Source organism: Topomyia yanbarensis, chromosome 3 (assembly GCF_030247195.1).
Source record: "Topomyia yanbarensis strain Yona2022 chromosome 3, ASM3024719v1, whole genome shotgun sequence".
Classification (NCBI taxonomy): domain Eukaryota; kingdom Metazoa; phylum Arthropoda; class Insecta; order Diptera; family Culicidae; genus Topomyia; species Topomyia yanbarensis.
Window position 1 is genome coordinate 339056738 of NC_080672.1, and position 18010 is coordinate 339074747.

General features: G+C 37.8%; 2 protein-coding genes across 9 annotated transcripts in view; one reads left to right on the forward strand and one right to left on the reverse strand.

The window, feature by feature from the left end:
- Positions 1-18010, forward strand: part of LOC131694076 (potassium voltage-gated channel subfamily KQT member 1) — a 1057856-nt gene that overhangs the window by 236201 nt on the left and 803645 nt on the right. The gene's annotated exons all lie outside the window — the stretch shown is intronic.
- The window catches only part of LOC131694078 (thiamine transporter 1-like), a 69309-nt gene that overhangs the window by 24466 nt on the left and 26833 nt on the right, over positions 1-18010 (reverse strand). Inside the window, exon 2 of the mRNA XM_058982455.1 lies at positions 6604-6691. Coding sequence (XP_058838438.1) covers positions 6604-6691 — 88 coding nt within the window. The remainder of the gene's footprint in view (positions 1-6603; positions 6692-18010) is intronic.

The window sequence follows — 18010 nt, forward strand, 5'->3', positions numbered from 1 at the left end:
AGTTTTCAGCTCAGTTAATTATTTGTTTATAGCTAACAGATCCTAGTTTCGAGTACCCTGGCTTTGCGATGTGCCCCGATTAATTGAACTTGACAATCGTAGTTTATTGCTGAGTTAGCTGATTGCGAGTGTTTTTGTTGTTTTGAGCCAGGTGGAAATAGCAATGACTTCTCAGTCAATTTTTAGTATCGGTTTGGCCTATTGTGAAATATGCGGTACAGTTTGTGTTTTCCGTCAATGCTCAACGAAAGCGGAAGGTTTCTGGTTTCATGATCCTGTACTGCCAATTAGGACATAGAAGTCCTGTATGGATTTTTGTCGAAGGTGAGTTGTCTGAAGGTTTGTATTTTTATGCGTTTTTGTTTATATTACTACTAATTAACCGATTTCGCCAATTTTCTCTATTGTTTCAGAGAGCGAGTAAGGGCGCTATAACCCTGGGCTATAGCGGCCAGGGCAGGGCTAAATACTTCTGTCCCATCCCAGGAACCTAGGACCAAAGGAGTGACATTAACCCTCTTAGCAAAGTCACTCCCAACGATTTATCAAACCCCCATCAAATTGAAACGGTTGTGTACGGTTGTCCACGTTTCTTTCTTATTCAAGGTTCAAAATGATTCGTTGATTAAATTATTCATTGAATGAATAATTTGATTGCCGTATAATTTTGAATCATCTTTATTTTGTACGCTGCACAGTTGGCCTGGCCGCTTCAATGCTTGTGTCATATTCAATATGTGCCACAATCATTAATACAGGTCGGACTCGATTATCCGGGGATTCGATTATCCGGGCATTCGATTATCCGTGATTCGATTATCCGGGGAAAATGATTCGATTATCCAGGTGTTTTGAAAAAAATCAAATTTCAACTATAATGTCTTATTATAGAACGTTTTTTTCGGGCATTTGGGGTGTCTAGGGTTAACCTCCTCTCAAATTTTAACCTACCTCAAAAATAGCTTATAAAAAAACAAAACTTGGAATCGACCATCATGGATTGGAATCAGTTTTGAAGAAATTGTTCATTTAGAGATAATATATAATAACCTAAACTGTTGTGTCGTTTAAACAGCCCCTCAGTCCATGGGAACACTTTTAACCATTATGTGTCCAACGCGGTACCCGGATACCTTTTTAGGTTACTAATAATGAAATTCCGATGTAAAACTAGCTGGAAATTGAAACTTTGTGACATCTTAGAACTTCACTAAGTCAAGCTTTTGGGATAATAATGTTTTTGATATAGTAAGAAGGGAGTGAGGAGAGGCTCCTGAATTTTTTACTATGTCACAGGCCGACGTGGATACCCGGGTACTCCCAAAACTGAAATGCCAATAACTAAGGTAATTTCCAACCGATTTTGATGCTTTTGGGTGTTTTGGATTCAAGAACTCATCCACTTTTAGACTTGGTAAAAATTAATCGGGTTATTCCAACCGGTTCCCGGGAATCCGGATATTTCCGGAAGCATGTTCCAGTGCTTGGATACTATTTGTGAATTTCAATGGGATACTAGCAATATGGGTATCAAAATTCTTGGCATAGCATCAGTAGGCTGTATCTCGTGGTATTGGAACCATTTGGTGATTTCACCCCGAAACAGACATTCCGGAGCAGGCTCCCGTAGGCCCGTGAATGTCCATTCCATTCCAATTCCATTTTTCAAACTACCATAGGATCCCGTAACAATAAATAACAGACTTCCGAGACAATTTGAAGAGGTTTGATACTCATTTTGCTAGGGCATTATTTAAATTTACAAATCATACCCTAGTACTGGAACATTACCCCGGAAAATCCGGATTATCAAGAACCAGATCCATTTATTGGGTTCAATGTTACAGAATCCAAAAGTGGACGAGTTCCTGAATCTAAAACATCTAAAAGTGTCAAAATTGGTTAAAGGAAGCCATAATTATGAGCATTTTAATTTGTGGGTTCCCTGATACCCTCGTTGACCTGTTATAGGTGTTTTTTTTGTTGGACACATAACGGTTAATTTCAACAAATTGTTTAAAAAAATGTTTTTCTTCGGATTATATCTCTGGTACTGTTTGCACTAGAATCAATCAGCGAGCTATTTTTTTTTAAAGATTTGTTTAGGGATTCCAAAAAAAAATGAAAAGTTTTTAATGCCAATATTGCCAATTATGCAACTTTTTAATTTTACACTAAAAGTACATTTTTTCTCGTAATACATCGGTTACTGTAGGCCACATAAAACCTTATTATACCTACATTGCTCGGTCGGTTTCTGGCTATCTCTTGGGATAATGATGACATGCTTCTCAGGATTCTATTTGGGATACTTTTCAAGATTCTGATCAAAGTTTTCTTAGCATCCCAATGGAATCTATTTCAGAACTTCGATTCAATATTTATCCGTATTTCTACGGTTTTTTCTCTAAATTTTGATGCAGGGTTCTAGAGAAAAGCTTCTTAAATATCTAGTGGAATCTTTCTCAAGATAGAATTCCGCTGAAGATTATGCTTTATTTCAGATACTGACAGAATCAAGGTCCTATTATCATTGGAATCCGGTGTAATGTTCTGATGAATATCCTGCTTTGAGTTCCAGTGGACTTTGACACTAACAATATTGCTCTTCTCTCATTATCCCCTTTAATAAGTGATTTCTGCTCAGAATTCCAATAGAATCTTTAACCCGTTCGAGCCCTTTTGGTTGATGAACAACCATGTTTCTATATAACTATAACTTTTGGTTTACACAACGTCAAGTAAGGCTAATAACTGCGACTAAGATCTTTCATTTGAGCTCTAAAAGTTATAAATATTAGCATTAGAACAGAAGTTATTACAATTAATCTGATTGGGTTCAGCTGAAGCAGTGCTGCCAGGTATAGTTTCTGTTAATGGCGAAAATGAAATTTTGGAATATTTTCATAGCCTGGGAATATTATTGAAAACTGCTAAAACTTTCTAATTTAGATTGCCCTCAATTACCTTTTTTTATGAAATTGGGCTAGATCGGAAGGTAAATATTGAGCAGCTGCAAAAGAAGCACCTATCTTTCTTAAACCAGGTTTTTCGTGTTTCTTGGCGCCAACAGTTTTAATGAAAAATAGTTTTGGGACCCTATACGCGGTAGAAAAAAGTTGGTCAAGAAACGGTTAACGAGATTCTGAAAAGAGACACCCGGCCGTCACTGGAGGTGATTTCAATTCTAGGGTAGCTCAAGCAAAGATTGATGATAGGCTATGTAAAGAGGGCGCCAGCAGTACTTCTCGCTGAGGCGCCCGGGAACCTGGTAGTCCTTCGCTAGTGACAAGTATGAGTGGGACAGTTTGCGAAGACTACACGCGTAGTTATTACCTGACAATCCAGCATTGGTCAACTAAATGATGCTACAAGGACAAGGATCTCTTTGTGGGTGCGCAACACACACTCTTCTAATTAGAATGACTAGACGTGTTAGCTGTGTTATGTGACACCAACGTAAATTAAACTGGAGCCAAGAAACAAACGACCCCCAGTTTACTTACTAACTTTATTTTTTCTGGTATTCGAGTAATCGAATCAGTTACCTCGGAAAATCTAAGCCCTGGGTAATCGAGTTTGACTTGTATTGCAAAAGACACACCATATTAAAAAGTTTATCTTAGAATTCTTGTACAAATAGCTATAAACAACTGATACATATCGTTAACTCGTTACCAATATGAATAATAAATGAAAACCAACTGAAAATGCAAATCACACCCTGAAAGTCTGAAAAATCGACTAGGGCCAAAATAGGTACATTTACCATAATAGGAAAATTTGCCCTGGTCATTTTATTTCCAATTTCTCCACGAATGAAGCTTAAATTCATGAAATAACGCAAAAAAAAGTTTGATTCGATTATCCGGGTGATTCGATTATCCGGGGTGAGATTTTTTTCAAATCCCCGGATAATCGAGTCCGACCTGTAATGACAAGAAAAATTGTGGACGAACGTCTGCAATTTTCCAGGATCCCTACATGTATTGGCTGTGTAAGTGTAGACTAGACTAGACTAGACATTCTCATTTCATCTAGAAATATATAGAAACACATAAAACCTGTGTGAGTCTATTCCGTGTTAAATAACTCAATTGGTTTTTGGAGAACCCGACCATGTGCGTCAAGAGATCGATTATTATAATCCCTAAATCCCTGCCATTTTTTATTTGTTCTGCTCCCAAGCTTAGTTCGTTGGGAAAATTCGATCAAAGATGCCCATTTTCACCTAAAAGATGCAATTTAAAAAAAAATCACGATACTTTGGATTTAAACTGTAAAGCCCCGTTCCAATTTTTTTCAAAAATCTTTTCATATTGATGTAGTTGGAATCCTAATCCCTGCCATCTTTTTATTTGTTCTGCTCCCACACCCAGTTCGATTGGATTTTTTTTTGCAATCATAGGGCATTACAATAAACTTTTCGTTTTTCGAATCATTTTTCAAAAAGTCCTTGGAACTAAAAAAATGTTTAAATTTGTTTTTATCGGTTTTCGTTGATTTTGACACTAGATGCCTATGTTTTATGCTATTTTTAGACATATTTCGACAAAAAAAATTCGATTGTCAACATTTCATGTACTCCCTCCCCGCTTTGGATTGTTTCTTATATTATGAAATCAATATTCAAACGCCGCACCCCCTTAATCATGTCCGATTGAGCTAAAAACTTGCATAGATTACTTTTTCGATGTAATAAACATTTTATGTAAGAGTTTATGCGAAAATTTAAGATGACTATTTTCATTGATATCTGTAGAACCACCCTAGTTCTCCATACAAACTTTGGTTTTAATTTGTGAAGCCCCGTTACAATTTTTTTTTCAAAAATTTCTTCACCAGGGGTTTCCTGACACCGTAAACTTTTGCCATTTTTTTTTTCGTTCTGCTCCCAAATTTTTTTATTTTGTTTCGCAGTGTTATACAACCAACATTATTGGATAATAAAAAAATCTATCCTTAGTAGTGCTATAATAGTTCTATGAAAACAATTCGAACAACCCTGTAGTAAAAACCTTGTGATTTTTTGTAGACTTCACCATTAATGTATGCTGTGGCCCAAATTTTAATTCGCTTTTCCCAGGTGCAAATTGCGAATTGATTGAAACATCCGTAACCAAAAAATGTTTAACTTTTTTTAATTATGCCAATCGTCTATTATGCATAATATTTATAACGTCCCGCGTAGTTTTAGCTAACGCGCTTACGCCAAGCACCCTATTGTGCTGATAGTTCCATGTTGAGCCATAGATCATGTTCCAGTAGAGATGTAGTGCCAAGCCAGCATAAATAGAAGAAATAGTTTTGTTTAGTTTTTTTCTTCTCTGAGTTGTGGCACGCTACCGGAAGTGGATTTCGTTCCGCTCGAGCATCCTTTTCATCATGTGTTTTCTACATGAACTCTGCTGAGTCTCGTAAAACGGAAAAAATAAAAATATCTTTACAAGTGAGTGAGCACATTTCTGAACCCGTCGGAGGCTGCCGTGGAATCATGTGCCAATGGATGCGTACTTCTAGGTTTCCGACGTGTTTATCTTGTCGCCTCTTTCGGAATTACCGCAGTGAAGAGAGCGCATCAGCTGCGCTGTTTCAAGTGATGGAGGCATGAAAAGCACTTTGCCAGGACTAGCTAAGTTGTAGTGGGGAGAAGCTCGGTGGTAATAATTGGCGCTAGTGGAGAAACATTGTAGGATTGACAGTATTCTAGCGGGTTTGTGACGGGTTTTGCATGAGCGAACTTCTGGGTCGACGCGATACAAATTTGACTAATTGCACTTTTATCGAGCATCTATTGTATGCGGAATATTTTTGTTTTCTTAATTAGAGACAGGTAAAGTGTTTCGCATAATTAATAATTATTAAGATAAAAGGGAACAAACTATAAAATAATAGCTGATAAGTCCAATGAATGGTTTCCTTTTTCGTTCTAATTAAAGAAGATTTATTTTAAGAGTGTTCTTTCTTTCGGTTTATAAATTATATAATATGTTCAGAAGTCAAATTCAGGTTAGCTGCTTGCTGCCAGACGAGTGTCTAGTAATCACTCTAATAGAAATATAATTATATTCTTCCGGAATAGAAAACAATTATTCAAAATGTGATACCTAATTCCGACCTATGTCACAAAAGTAAATTTTTCGGTGCATCTATAAATTTCTACCGGAAAAACTCATTAGGTGTCAAGTACCTGTTAATTTGCCAATTGCAATTTTCTCAATAGAATAAAACGAAAAAAATAAAGTTATTTAATTTTAAACTGCAAAATCGTCAATTAACTGCGCCATGTTCTGCTCTACCTCGCAAAAAGTAAAGCATGTGCTTTGAAATCAAAGAAATTGTCGCTAGCTATGTACACAACCGGTAGAAAAAAAAAGCCACCTAATAGGTACTGACTGAACAGCAGCATGCATTCATCTTTGAAAGTCTGCCTCGGGCAGAACGCCTGCAAACGACGCCGTCACTAGAATATTTACACCTTCATTCCATTCAATTTTGCACTCCCTTAATGGCCACCGGTCGGTAGGTACCTACTTTCACCGACAGGACGAACACATTCATCGACTGCCGACACGGCGCGCGGTGACTAGCTAGCATACTAACCTGCAGTGCAGCCAGCGAGGTAGTCCAAAGCAGCATCGACCATATTGCGACACCGACGCAAGCAGAAAATATAATTATCGATTTGTATCTGTCGATGAGAAGAGAACAGAGAACTATGTAGCTAAGTAGGTAACGACTTGAGTCTAGCAAAAAGTTCCGTAATGTAGCGAGAATGATGGGCGGAAACGGCCACAAATGGGGGGACCCTTTTGGAAGGCTGCTAATAGATCTATCCTTTCCGTTGTCGTGGCGTGGTACCCGTCGTCGTTGTCCGGTGACTGGTTATGGAGAGATGATGCAGTGTGTACAGTAAAAGTTTAATGGAAGTAAGTGAATGCCTGGGATAATGAGACGATGAAGTGTCTTCGCAAAAAAATGTTTTGGTCCGTTTCCTACGTTTTATCTTGTCCAGCTGGCTCGTTTCGATGATGGACTTTGGATGAAAACAAATCACAAACGAACGATTTTAGGGTGTAAAGCGAGGACGGTAGTGTAAAAAGCAATATCGTCTACAGTTCAAAATAAATTTAATTGAATTAGCTCAGATGACTAGAGATGACTAATAAAATAATCTCTGAAAACTAAATGAAATTCTGTAAGAAGCTTTTAAAACGAAAACAATGGGAACTAAATACCCCAAGAATGTTTCCTTTTGAATTTTTTTTATCGATTATTCTTTTTTTATCCACGCATCTGTCGAGTTTAGTGGTATAATAATGGAATTGAAAGGTAATCAAAGAACTCTTATTGATGTTAGGCGTAATCATTTTTCCAAAAAGTTTATTGTTTATTTGTTTAATACATCAACAGACATATCAAATCCCCAATGATGTTGGCCTTAATGCTAATCTTATTTCTAACAATCAAGTACACAAGAACAATAGTCATACAATAATTAATAACAAAGAATAAAAATGTCAAGTGTTGTTAGTTAATTGATTGAACAGTCTGGAAAAACGTATACGCAGAGTTTGTTGAGAAACGTTGAAATCAAATGCTGAAGCTGCCTAGTTAAAAATTCGCTGCAGACCAGTGATGGCTCCATACATACTATAGTTAGTGCGTCAGAATGGTAATCTGAACATAATGTTGTTGCGTAGTGCTCGGGGTGCGACGTTTATGTTGATTTGTTCCAAAACAGCTGGGGCATCTATACGGCCTTGCAGAGTGTCAGCGATGAACGAAGCTCTTGCAGTATTCTTTCGAACATGTAGGGGCTCTAGTTGAATTAGCTGACACTGGTTTTCATAGCGTGGTAATCGGGAAGGATCTCTCCACGGCAATCTACGAAGCGCGAAACGTAAAACGCTAAACGGACTCTATTCTCTTAATGCCGTTGTTGTAGTTTGGACTCCAAACTTCAGAGCAATATTCTAGTATTGATCGCGATAAAGAACAGTAGAGCGATTTGAGACAAAAGATATCTGTAAAATTTTTGGCTATTCTGAAGATGCATCTCAGGGCTCGAGATGCTTTACCAACTGCATAAGAGACATGTTTTTTAAACGTAAGTTGAGAATCCAGAATCACTCCCAGATCTTTAACGTGGCTGACGCGTTCAATGTCTGTTTCTAGTAGACGGTAGTTAAAATGAATCGAATCTCTTTTCCGTGAAAACGATATAACCGAACACTTCTTCGGGTTCACGCACATTCGATTCGTGTTACACCAATCAGCAAAGACATCTAGTTGCTGTTGGAGTAATCTGCAATCTTCAATTGAACGAATTAGTCGAAATATCTTGAGGTCATCTGCGTAGGACAATCGTGGAGTCTTCAGAACTAGATGTACATCATTGAAGTATAGCAGAAACATCAATGGTCACAAGTGGCTTCTTTGAGGTATTCCTGACGTAGATATGAAGGTGGGAGCCTGACAGTCTGCTATGACGACCGCTATCTCTCGGTCTGTGAGGTAGGATCGAAACAGCTGCAAAACACTACCATTTATTCCAAATCTCTCCATTTTTGCGATTGCGATATCGTGATTCATCTTATCGAAAGCTGCAGATAAGTCGGTGTAAACAACGTCGGTTTGAGCACGATAACGTTATGTAGGATGTTAAACACAGCAGGTTAGACGCAGTTGACCGTCCGGACGTGAAGCCGTGTTGATCGTCACTTAGGTACTGCTTACAATGAGCCTGAAGAGATTCCATAATCACCAGCTCAAACAACTTCGAAACAGCACTCAATGAAGTTATTCCACGGTAATTATTAACGTCTCGCTTATCACCCTTCTTGTGGACTGGGAACATGTTAGCGTATTTCCAGCAAGATGGAAAAACTCCTCTAGCAATACATGCTCGAAAGATATGAAGAAGCGGAGTAATCAAAGCTTCAATATGCCTTTTCAGGATAACAGAGGGGATCCCGTCGGGTCCCGGATTGAAAGATGACTTAAGCCGAGAGGAAGCTCTGGTAATCATCGTTGCGTCGACATCGATAGCACCCAAAGCTTGGCCTATAAGTGGAGCTTTGCTAGCAGCGAGTTCGATTTGTTCAATGGTTAGTGCCTCATCTGTGAATACATTCGCGAATTTTTCCGAAAAAAGTGCACATATGTCTCGAGATGTGTTAGCTGTGTTACCATTGAAAGTCATAGACGGCGGTAGTCCAGATTCCTTGCGCTGCTCGTTCACGTATTTCCAGAAACGTTTAGGATGCGACTTAAGATCGCGCTGAATATTTTGCTGATATCGAAAGAAAGAGTGTTGACTGGCTCGTTTATAAGCGTGGTTGAGACAAACGTAAGAGTTTCTGAGTGGTATTGTGCGATATTTGGTAAATCGAGCTGCTCTTCTGATGGATTTGAGCCGTCGTAGCGTACTCGTCAGCCATGTCGATGGTGAACTTTCTTCGGAACGTGCCTGTCAATAACGTATCCCAGAATGTTGGAAAAAGTTTGAACTGCGGTTTCGACATCTTCGGGGTCCAGAATATTTTCCCAATCGATGTTGGAAAGAAGGTCTGCGATACTTTGATGGTTAGCTTTACGAAAATCGTAGAAGACGGAGAGCGTTGAAATATCGAATAATTGAATGTTCTAAAAGAAAACGTGAAACTTAAAATGTCTAAACTACATCCTTAAAAGCAAAGCAAAGCCTTGATGCCATATTCCGTTCCATAACTTGACTTTTTTCAACAGACTTAAAAGGAAATAATCTGCAGTTGTTCATTCCTGTGCTCAGTGGCGCAGCCATGGAAGGGGGGGGGGGTGTTTGGGGTTAAAACCACCCAAACCAAAATTAATTGGATTGAAAAAAGATAATTGATACTGACGAATTTAATTTAATATTCTACAAAATATTTTTAAAAAAATATTCTCTGATCACTACTTTTAAAGCGTCATGAAAACTTTTGGAAAATTGTGGGAAAGGGATCTTGTAACTTATCTCTTAGCCGAAATCCCATAGTTGTCAAATTTCTTCAATGTAAAATAAAATAACTGTCTGAATTATTATGAGCTCATTTTTGGGAAGATGCTCCAGAATATGGATTAGAGACAAGGAATCTTAATTTGAATAGGTTGATTGCATATAAAACATAAGCTTGTTTACCGAAAGCATGCATACATTTCAACATTTGCTGAAAATGTATTTTTTTAGATTGTGTAGAGTTTAGACAAAAATTCAATATGGTTAACAACAAGAATAACATTTCAGAAACTAGTTGAAAGTTGATGATAAATGACGTTTACAGTTTGTCTCTAGCAGGTCAGGATCGGATTTTATGAGCATTTGATTTTTGTTGTATTATCAACTATATGAATAACCTCTAAGGAGGATGCAAATGGTGCACTAGATGGTGAAATATATGAAAGACCCATCGCTTACAATGAATTTTATAGCGCTTCTCGACAGAGGACACTTGCTAGTTGGCAAACATCTTGGGACAATGGAGATATGGGACGATGGCTACATTCAATTATCCCTAAAGTATCAACGAAGGCATGGTTCAAAGGATTGGATGTAAGTCGGGACTTCATCCGTGTGATGTCTAGGCTCATGTCCAATCATTATACTTTAGATGCGCATCTCCGTCGTATTGGGCTCGCTGAGGGTAATCATTGTGCTTGTGGAGAAGGTTACCATGACATTGAGCATGTTGTTTGGTCCTGCACTGAATATCGTGAAGCCAGATCACAATTAGTAGATTCTTTACAAGTCCGAGGAAGACCAATCCATGTTCCTGTTAGAGACATCCTGGCGTATCGCGATCCTCTATACATGGAACTTATCTATCATTTTCTAAAAACAGCGTCTGTCAAAATTTAATTAAATTCATCTCCTCATACTCTCATCCAAGGCTAATCATTCACCAATTAAAGTGTCCTAGAATATTTAGTTTTTAAATTTAGACAATAACAGAAAAAAAAGTAAATAAATACACCCGAAAATACTAGATCAATATGAAATACAACAATGTAAGGAAAAAAGCAAACAATAAAGTGATTTCAGTGTTAGTTTTAGACAAAGTACTAGTATAGTTAAAATTAATGTTAAGGATTTTTGTAACGTGCTATGTAAAAAAAGAAACTGGCGTAAAAAGCTTTTGCAAATGCCGTGTCAAATAAACGTATGGAAGGAGGATGCAATGAATGGCGTACTAAAATTTTGTGTGCTAGGTACTAGTACTCGTTTGCAAGTTGGAGGTTGACTAATGAAGAAAAGTAAAATTAATGCTCGATAAACTTTTAACGGTCACGATCACATTCATTCGAAACTGCCAAATTTGGATGTTAGGTAACATTGAAGAATTTCAAAACGTAAAACTGTTCATCTGCTGATAAAATAATTTTGGCGGTTAATCCTCCTAGAAGTAATTATAGAGAATTTACTCTTCAAGCAAATTTGGGTCGAGACATAATGTCTCCAGCAAAGTTTTCGAATGTGCTATTTCAAACAACTTTGTCAAAGACATAAATATCCCACATATTCAGAGTATCGAAATATAGTAGTAGAAAACCTTTACAACAAGCTATTCTGAAATTACTGTATTTGATAAATCTCTTCTGCGGTAATTAAACAATAAATTCACATTGCGTTCAAGGTGCCTCTGAAGCTTACAAAAAAAGATTTAAGGGAACTGGATTTAAAACAAATAATTCCCAGATGTTAAAAGGACTAGCGGTTTGCCCAAAAACACAAAGAGTGATTCCATTTTTTAGGAGCTAGCATCAATTCGGCGATAGCTTAGTCCGCCCACCAAGTTAGTGTCGGATTCTGATGAGATGAAGTCGAAACGCAAGTTCCAGTTCCATCCATCCATAATTTAGTTATAGGTTTTGTGTTCTCAACTCGTAATAATTGTTTCAAACAATTTTCTCCGTAGCACAGAAAAATAGTTTTCACCTAAATTTTTCTTCACTAAGGAGAAATATAGCATGCCCAGTCCATTTTCATTTAAATCCCTATATGAATGCAGTTCATGTTTTCAACAAAATTGTTTAAAATGACATTATCAAAAACTTTGCTGAAGGCACCATGTCCCTTAATATTTTTGAAAAATTAAGTCTCCATAATTACCTCTATAAGAATTAATCACTAAAATTTCTATATCAAAGCATGCGCTGTTTTATGTTGATAACTTCCCGAAGTTGTCAAACCTTCAAAGTCAAGGATTATTAAATAAGGTGATCTTTTTTTTTTTTTTATTCATTTCGTTTATTTGATAGGCACAAATGCGTTAGCTTGGCGGTGCCAAATTCTTTTGTTTTTACATTTTGTATATTTTAAAACTAGGAGGTTACAATGTTGAAATATTTTTTTGAAAAAGAAAAATTTTACAGCTATCTTAAGACTAGAAATAAGATTCTATATACAAGAGAGGGGGCGAAAGATTTTTTTTATGAAAAAAATTTAAAACAAGGAATTCAATAGTAATAATTTTTAGGAAATATTTACACTTATCTTAAAACTAACAATATAGTTTGGTACACAAAAGGGGGAACAAAAAATAAGGTGATCTTGAACGTTGAACGTTTTTTCGATCATTTATCCCACTTTAAAAGAGCGCAATTTTTGACTTCATTGACAAATTATAAAAGAAAATAATCTATAGAGGTTTGAAAACTGTTCCATGTTGATTCTTCTTGTTTGTAGACTAGAGTGACATCTGTTAGACTACTTATGTTTTTTAGTTTTCAATAATTTATCAAACTCATATTAAATTTTACCATTTTTCGAAAAATTTGCGATCTTCATCAACCACCTCCCCCCCCACCAAAAGAAATTTCTGCATACGCCACTTCCTAGGCTAGTGCTACGATCCTACTAACCACCTAAAGGGTGTAGCGATAAAAAATCGGCGAAACAAAAACGTTGGTAATCGGTCATTTTTTTAATTAAAATATCAGATCATGTTTCTTTTGAAAGTTCGATTCATACAGTGTAAAGAAAAATATTCATTCAAGCTTCCTTTTTAGCGACTGCGAACTATTGGGCCGCAAAATTTGACTCCTTCCATCATAATCAGAACAGCCTGCTTGGTTAGTCTCCTCACCAGTTTACCTTGAACTGCATTTCGCTGACACTGTCTTTCGCGTCTTATTGAGGTTCCGCTTGAAGGTTGCCCAATATTTTCTCTATTGAGCGGAGCCCTGGCGTATTAGGAGGGTTCATGTCCTTGGTCAACCTCGTGGATGTTGTTCACGAAATTCAACACAATGGCTTTTTCCGCATTGGAAAGATATCAAAACAGAACGGAAGTTACCGCCCAGATTGTCTTCGTAGGGGAAGAGCACTAAGTCTCAACCCACCGCTAGCTCTCCGACTGTCATGGTCTGCGTGGATGATAGTGAACTAGTGGTATGTCGAGGAGTGGTGCTGTAACTCTACTGAAGAAACTAACAACTTAGTAGTTGAAATAGAATGGGTGCTATGCACATTATCCTCGAAGTAATGCCGTAAGGTAGTGCCAGGGAGGAATCAGGCCTGGCCGGGTGATGGTTAGCCCAGACCCGTTCCCTGAGACGTTGAGGTTTTTGTGCAATTTTTCCTGTTTCAGAGATTTTTTGAAAGTTTTTTAATGCTCTATAAAAAACACACACACAGACATTTTCCGATCACGACGAGCTGAGTCGAGTTAAATATGTGTCGGATAGATAGTCCGTTTTTGGAGCAATTGCATAACCTTTCTCTATGAGAAAAGCAAAAAATGTTCAACATTTGGGTTCCCAACCAGAAGAACCCATTAAAAGTGGCAAAAATTCGCAACATTTTCTATAATAGACGCACATTATCACTACTAGTAGAAACGAAATATTCAAATTCAACGAATATTAAGAAAATAATACAAAATACGCGAATTTCATTGAAATTTCATAAAATTCATTATAACTTTGCTTACTTGTCCAACTTATGGTGGTTTTAAACGTTCTAAAACTTTGCCGAAGACTGAAAACCTCTACAATATTATATTAGCGTTACCTATGCAGTAAACATTCAAACAAATCTACATCACCAAAAGAAGGAGCCAGTAGAACCAAGCTACTTTGCTTAACGCAGTATTTCAAAAAATTGCCTATCCAAAGCACTAGAAGTTTTGTCTTGCTAATTTCTCTTTCTGGCCCTGTGTATGGGTGTGAAGTTGCCCATTCCAGAGAAAAGACACATTCATTGCTTGACAGATTTAGTTGAAACAAACAAAGATCTAGTTAAAACAAGGAAAACAAACAGTTTGATTAAATATAAATATGCAGGGTGTTTGGTTCATGATTAAGAACCTCTCGAGGGATGATTGATTGTCATATTTGGAGAAAAAAATCGTTCTACACATACCATCAAATCTCAACCGTTACAGAGTTATTGAACGTTTTGTGTAAAAAAATTATTTATCTTAAAATACCTCTAACTCGAAAAATATACTTCGTATTTTAAATCTTTTAATTCCGTGAGAAAATTTTCTATTGAATGGTGTTCTCATATCTTTCAGTAAATTAGTTTTGTATTTGTATTTGTATTTTGTATTTGTATAAAAAAGTCCAACTGACAATTTGTCTAAATGAACTAAACTAAACTAAGTTAAACTAAACACAATTAGACTAGTGACAATACACGACGACGAAACTGCGAAGAATTCACGACGAAGTCGAAAATTTCAGCAAACTCGTTGAAGCGACGACTCATTGCTAAAATCGGACTATTGGCAGCGTAGTTAGTGCTGCGCATTTCAGAATGCAGCAGGGCTCGTGGGCGAAGAGAACGGGTAGGCGCGTAGAGGCTGATTTGCGCTAGTAGCTCCGGATCATCATATTCAGCCAGCAGAATCTTTGACACGAAAGTAGCCTGCGCTGCATGTCTCCGATGCGTTAAAGTATTAAGTCCTAAAAGACGACAACGGTCCTCGTACGGTGGTAGGTTTAACGGATCGTTCCACGGCAATCCACGTAACGCATATCGTATGAATTTACGCTGGACTGCTTCCATCCTAAGGCTTCACGTTGCTTGATAGGGGCACCAAACGACGTTTGCAAATTCCAACTGCGGGCGCACCAATGAGCAATAAAGAGCCTTGAAACACAGAGGATCCCGAATTTCACTGGAAATTTTGAAAATAAATCCCAGTAATCGATTGGCTTTGTCGATGGACGCAGAGACGTGATGAGTATACGTTAACTTTTCATCAAGAATGACTCCTAGATCCTTCACGTGGTCAACGCGTTGCAGCTGAGTTCCTGCGATGTTATAGTTGAAGGTAAGCATATTTCTCGTTCGAAAATAGCTGATGACAAAACATTTTGCAACACTAAGGACCATCATGTTTCTTATACACCAGCTATAAAAGGCTTCATTTCGTATAACAAGAAAAAATTTTAAGTCGTCGGCAAAAAACAGCTTTCCTCCACGCCTTAGAACGAAAACTGCATCATTCACGAACAGTGAAAAAAGCAGTGGACCCAGCGTACTACCTTGAGGAACTCCGGAAGTATTGATAAAGGATTCTGAAACAATATCGCCAATTTGAACAACGACTTCACGGTGTACAAGGTAGGATCGAAGCCAATGGCAGAACCTAGTAGAACACCCTAGCTTATCAAGCTTTGTTATCAGTATCTCATGATTAACTCTATCAAAAGCTGCCTTTAGATCAGTGTAGATAGTATCCACCTGCAATTTCTTAGACAATTGTTCCGTGCAAAATGACGTGAAGCAGACGAGATTCGTCTCGACCGAACGTCCGGGGAAAAATCCGTGCTGGGATGTACTGATGTAGTGTCGACAAGCAGAAAATAACGCTTCGTTGATGATTGATTCGAATACTTTAGATTCGACTCCAAGCGAAGTGACTCCGCGATAGCTCTCCATGTTGCATCTGTCACCCTTCTTGAATACCGGGAACATCACTGAGCGTTTCCAATCCTCAGGAAACGTTTGCTGCTGAAGCGATAGGTTAAAAATATATGCAAGTGGTGTTACAAGTAAGTCCGAACATTTTTTCAATACAGTTGAAGGTATAGCACTGAGGCCGGGTGCATAAGATGACTTGGTTTTCCGGATTGCAGATATAACCATTTGTTCGGAGACAGTAAACACATCCATATCAACAGCACAAGCAGGAACGTCACGAGAAGCATTTTCGAGTGCCAATTGAGATTTCAAGCGCTGGATGAAAGTTGTCAAGTGGAACAATCACGCTGGATGCTTCATTGACGGAACATACAGGTATAATAGTCTCACTAACAAAGACGAGATCCAGAAAGCGTGACTGGTGATTGGGAATCATGCTTACTTGACTTAATCCGTTGAAAGCAAATCCGTCCAGTAGCATACGACTGGCGATGTTGGTTGTCGAAGCAATCGGGTCAGGGTAAGCGTATCCGTGTCGTGACGGCACCCAAATGAGCCCTGGCTGATTGAAATCACCAAGGACAATCATCACGCCATCCGCGCCTGCTTGTGAAGAAGCGTTATTCACAGCATCCATGTGAAGTTGCATGATATTGCAGTCGAGTCACTTTTCAGGAAGAATATAGACAGCACCAATATAAAAGTTCCTCGATGGAGTTGTAATTCTAACCCAAACAGCCTCAACACTGGTTAAACTACCTACATCAATCTCACATGAGGCAAATGCGGTGGAAACAGCAATCAAAACTCCTCCTCCACGTCCGCGAATACTGTTGCCACTATTACGGTCCGCACGGTATACGGTGTAAGCATCGCCGAAAAGCTGCACTGATGTTATACGCGCATCGAGCCATGTTTCGGTGAAGACGCAAACATCGTAGTCACCGTCCACAGCAGCTAAATACACGTCATCAATTTTCGTCTTAAGCCCTCTCGCGTTCTGATAGTAAATCCGCAAACCATCAGTGTCATGTGCATTCCAAGTTTCAGGACTGCGGGCTCGATGATCACTATCACCGCAAATAGCGCGGGGAGAGCAGGATGTACTGTTGTCAGGAAGGGGAACAAGCTGCGATACGGAGGGAATGACTGCGTCATAACTGTTGTGTCCAGCGGCTGACTGCAATGGGAGGCATACTTGAAGGTGCGCAGTATCACGTGTAGCTTCGGAAGGACATATATTATTCAAATGTTTACCTGAGCGGACAGATGCGATGCGATCGAAATTTTCATTTTGACATTGTAGATTCGCTGCAGCGAATTTAATTACCTTTAAGTAGTAAAGTGGTTAAAAGTTGACGTTTTTGATGAGGTTTTTGTTAATTTTCTCAAAATAATGAATTATAATTCTAGCAATATATATTATACAAAAGTTGGGTTTTAGGAAGATTCATAATTTGTTCTTCAACATCATATTCCTATCTCTTCTCCTTTCTTTGTAATTTCATTACAAAGCTTTTCCTGTAATCGACTTGCAAGTGTTTAAAAGACTCTAATCTAAAAATATGCTTTATATCGTTATTTTCAAGTCTTCATTGGAAAGCTGAGAAAATTTTCTTTCGATTTATGTACAAATATCCTTTAGTTAAGTGTACTGAATGGCTTTTTACTAGTAAAATAACTCAAAATTGGCGTTTTTTGGAGAGATTTGTAATTATTCTAATTATTGTTCAACTAAATTTATTCTTACTATTGTTCATTTGGTGTCCCTTAACATTCTCTATAACTTGTTGTTTGATACTTTATCCCTATCGCTTTTCATTTCGCTGCAATTTAATAGTTAACACAGCATGACCTCACCACAATTGTAGTGGGTTCGAAATGGTTGTTTTTGCATTTGAAGCGAGGTGATATAAATGATTTTGCTTCGAAACAAAAAGAGATAATTGAATGGAGTCGAAGAAAGAATTGTAGAACTTGCTGAGATGCATTATTTCAATGATAATAATGGTGATGTTTATTATTTACTTTTTAAGTAAATTAACGAAAATGCTAAAAATAACATTAACTTTAAAATAATTTACTTCAAGAAGAATACTAAGTACACTTAACTGATAG